This window comes from Habropoda laboriosa, unplaced genomic scaffold (assembly GCF_001263275.1).
Source record: "Habropoda laboriosa isolate 0110345459 unplaced genomic scaffold, ASM126327v1 scaffold801, whole genome shotgun sequence".
NCBI classification, from domain to species: domain Eukaryota; kingdom Metazoa; phylum Arthropoda; class Insecta; order Hymenoptera; family Apidae; genus Habropoda; species Habropoda laboriosa.
In genome coordinates, this window is record NW_017101026.1 from 9,036 (window position 1) to 12,501 (window position 3,466).

A 3,466-nucleotide genomic window follows, 5' to 3' on the forward strand; every position below is an offset into this window, starting at 1 on the left:
TCGTCGATATATCGAGGAGTTACCAGCGATATATTCCGTTTGAATTCTTTGAAAAAAGAGCTTTCGTTTCCCTTTTCCAAAAAAATAGGTACATTGATTCGAATTTTCGGAAACAACCAGTCCATTCAAGGAAGGTCAGTTTTTTTTTAAACATATCAGCGACATTCCGACAATTTTTTTATTTTCGGGTTAGTTTTTTCTTTAGAAACATATTCCCTAGGGTTTGTCTTTCCGAGTTGGGTTAGTTCTTTCTTTAGAAAAATATTCCCCAGTGTTTGTCTCTCCGAGTTGCGAATTAGTTTATTTTACAAGCATATTTGCGAGGTCTTATCGACGAAGATTCGATCGACGTAAGATTCAATTATCGATTACTTTATCAACCGATTATTTCGTATCAACCAAGATTTAACCCTTTTCCGCTTTATTTTTTTCGAAAAATATTCTCATATTGCCGACACGGTTATTTATCGGCGTTCTTATCTCCCGACTTTGGGAGAAAAAGCCCGAAGACCGTTACAACTATTTCGGCCCGATTCCGAAGCATCTTTTAAAATAGAAAAAAAGAGAAAGAAGAAGGAACGAAAGAAAGAAAGAACGAAAGAAAGAAAGAATGTAAGAAAGTAAGAAAGAAAGTGACGAGAAAGTTTGTCAAGTTAAAAGTACTTGACCTATTTTATGTTCCCATACATAAGTACATTCATCTTTCCAAGAAATAATTAAAATGAAATTTTATTTGAAATTTACATATGCGCTTGGTATTCGAATCTTGTAGATCCTCTTTTCGTGAAATTCGTTGAAAGGTAATTTTGAGGTAATTTTCAATAAGGTTACCGCGCAAACTCTCCTGTGTACACCTAGTGTCGTTGCGCGCGAAAGCAGAAAAAAATGGCAACACATGTTTACACATACATACGTCGATGCCATCTTGTTGCAGAAAGTATAAGTTTTCGTAGTTGCGTCCTACCTACAGATCGGTGTCCTACAATAACCTAGGATTGAAACGTCCCATATGGAGTATGAGACCAGTTGGATTGTGCCGTACGAAGTAGAGGAAAGGTTGATCCAATTTCAATCTGGGTTTCTTTTCGACGCTCCTTTTCCTCCTCGTTGCCCTCTTTGTTGGAATTGTGCTGTGCGAATAACTTTGCTCGGAAAGTTGTCTTGAATTTCGTAAGGAAGGACTAGCTGGATAAATTTCCACGTGGTGTCGTCCGTTAGCTATGTTTTCGTCGCCACACGTACTGAACAGATTCATCTGTAAAACGTCGGATAGAAAGAGACGATTTCCAATTCCTTTGAAATCAGCATGACTAGAAAATAACCGATCGAGGCCCATTCTTTTCAAGGCAGCGGTAGCGTTTACAACAGATCGATGACTAAATTTTGGTATTTGTAATTCAAGGGCTGTTCTAGGTATAAGAACCTTGAGCAATTTATTCCAACTTCCATCCCGAAAGGCTCCTTTAACGAGCCTTTGCTCCAGACGATCCAACGTGTCACCGGGTGCAGCGTGACCCTGCTGACCGGGTAAAAGGAATATGGTCGAGACGAGCTTATCGGTACCACCGAGAGCGATCGCGGTCGCGTCTAAACTCGGCTCGTATCCGGCAAGTACGTTCGATCGCCAAACAGTGGCTGGAACAGGGATCAACTTGCGCAATCTGTGCGCGGATGAAACGGCGAAGTATAATTCCCCGTCTCGGCCTGTTGCACTGGCTGAACTTGTGTTGCAGTCTGTCTGAAAGACGTTTGCCGAAATGGCAGCAAGCGGTGATCTTAACGGAACAGCGTTGCTCTTGACGAAATCTTTTATCCTGCCTCCGGTTTGTTTTCGAATCAAAAGATTGGTTCGTCGACGCGCGAGATCGCTGATAGTAGCGAAATTTACTTCGGCCACCAATCCCTCGTAGAACTGTTGCGCCTGTTCTTTGTAGAACGGCAACAATTTTCTCACCTTGGCCTTGTCCGCGAACAACTCGCGAACAAATGCCGCGTTCGCGATACCCTGATGTCTCGCTAAGCTCACTGTATCGGTTACATTTTGAAAGATCAGATGAGGGTTGAAGGTGGCAACGTTGTCGAGTCCGAGTACTTCGTTCATTTGATCGGAAGTCGATCCTCGGGCACCGAGAAAAATCATCGCTAACAGACTGATCGTACCGAACGGAGAAAGGGCAAGTGACCTTCCGGTACTCAATCCTTTGTTGGCTGCGATCCAAAATTTCATCGCGAGTTCGTTGCAAAGTCTCGCAAAATTGACCATGTCGATGCTCGCGTTCCTCGTACTACTGTCCAACCCGCTGATGCTCTTCGAGGCGTCTAAAGAAACTGCTTCGATCTGCGATTCGATCGCTTGTGTTGTCGGATGTAACGATATTCGCTGCCAGACATGTTCCGTGCTGTTGTTCTCCTTTTTGCTGCTCTCTAACTGCTCTAAATCGATCGCGTTCGTTGCACTTGTGATACCTTCGTCCTCGTTTGCAGTGGTTGCGTGCAACCGCGAATCAATCGTGTCGTTCGAGCTATGAACCACCAACGGTCGGTCCTCCGCCGCATTGGAGGAATTTCCAGTCGTCGATTCGTCGTACGGTGCTGTGGTGTGATACGGTGTTACAGTTTCCTGGTTGGTGTCTTCCGTCGACGATACGTACTCTGTCGTAACATCTTGAGGGATTACCTCGAGACGTGTTATTTCCGATTCGTTATTTCCTCCTTGCAACTTTTCCGTAGGTTTGCTCGACAGTTCGTTTTGTTGTTGCGGCGGTGTTGGAGGTATTGTTGTAGAAGTACGTAGAGTACTTGCATTATCCAAGGTAGCTGAAGAAATGGATACCTTGGAATTGCCGTTCAATTTGGGTAATTGAAAGCCGGCGATAAGTGCGCTTGCTAAAGTGTTGGTTGAAAAATTGTTCGGTAAAGTGAGCGGTTCGGTAGCAACTGTACTTGCTTCGGTTGAAGCAGTGCGAAGTATATCGTCGACAATTGCAACCGGTTTCGAATTTAACGTCGTAGAAGTTACGTTTATTGCCAATGGAACGCTGTCGAATTTTGTCGTGAAAATTTCCGAATAGGTGGTCGTTTCGTCGAGATCTGTCGTCGCGTCGATCGATACGGTCGAGAAGATTTCCTCTTGGTCAACTTCGGTCGTTTCGTTTTGGTTGTGCGGCAGAGGTGAGATCGACGCTGTTGTCGATACTGTTGTAATTTCAGAAGCATCGTCGTCGTTGACCGATCCGATATCAGAAACGGCAGGTAAAACGGAAGGAACGTCTTCGGAGACCTGACTGATAACACTTGACAACGAATCGACCAATTCCACGGATAAAGGTTTGAAAGTTTGCGCTGACTCTAGGAGATCGTTTTCTTTCGTTACTAACGTCGTAGTATCGCGCGCTGGTATCGTCGAAGATTCGGTGGTAAAAGTGGATTGCTGTAACGGCAACGTGGTGAATGGTTGGTTTATCGC

General features: G+C 44.3%; 1 protein-coding gene across 1 annotated transcript in view; it reads right to left on the reverse strand.

Moving 5' to 3' along the window:
- Positions 1-754: 754 nt before the first annotated feature.
- LOC108577853 overlaps positions 755-3,466 on the reverse strand; it is a 4,076-nt gene continuing 1,364 nt past the window's right edge. The window contains 1 exon segment of the mRNA XM_017941068.1: positions 755-3,430. Coding sequence (XP_017796557.1) covers positions 980-3,430 — 2,451 coding nt within the window. The 3' untranslated portion in view covers positions 755-979.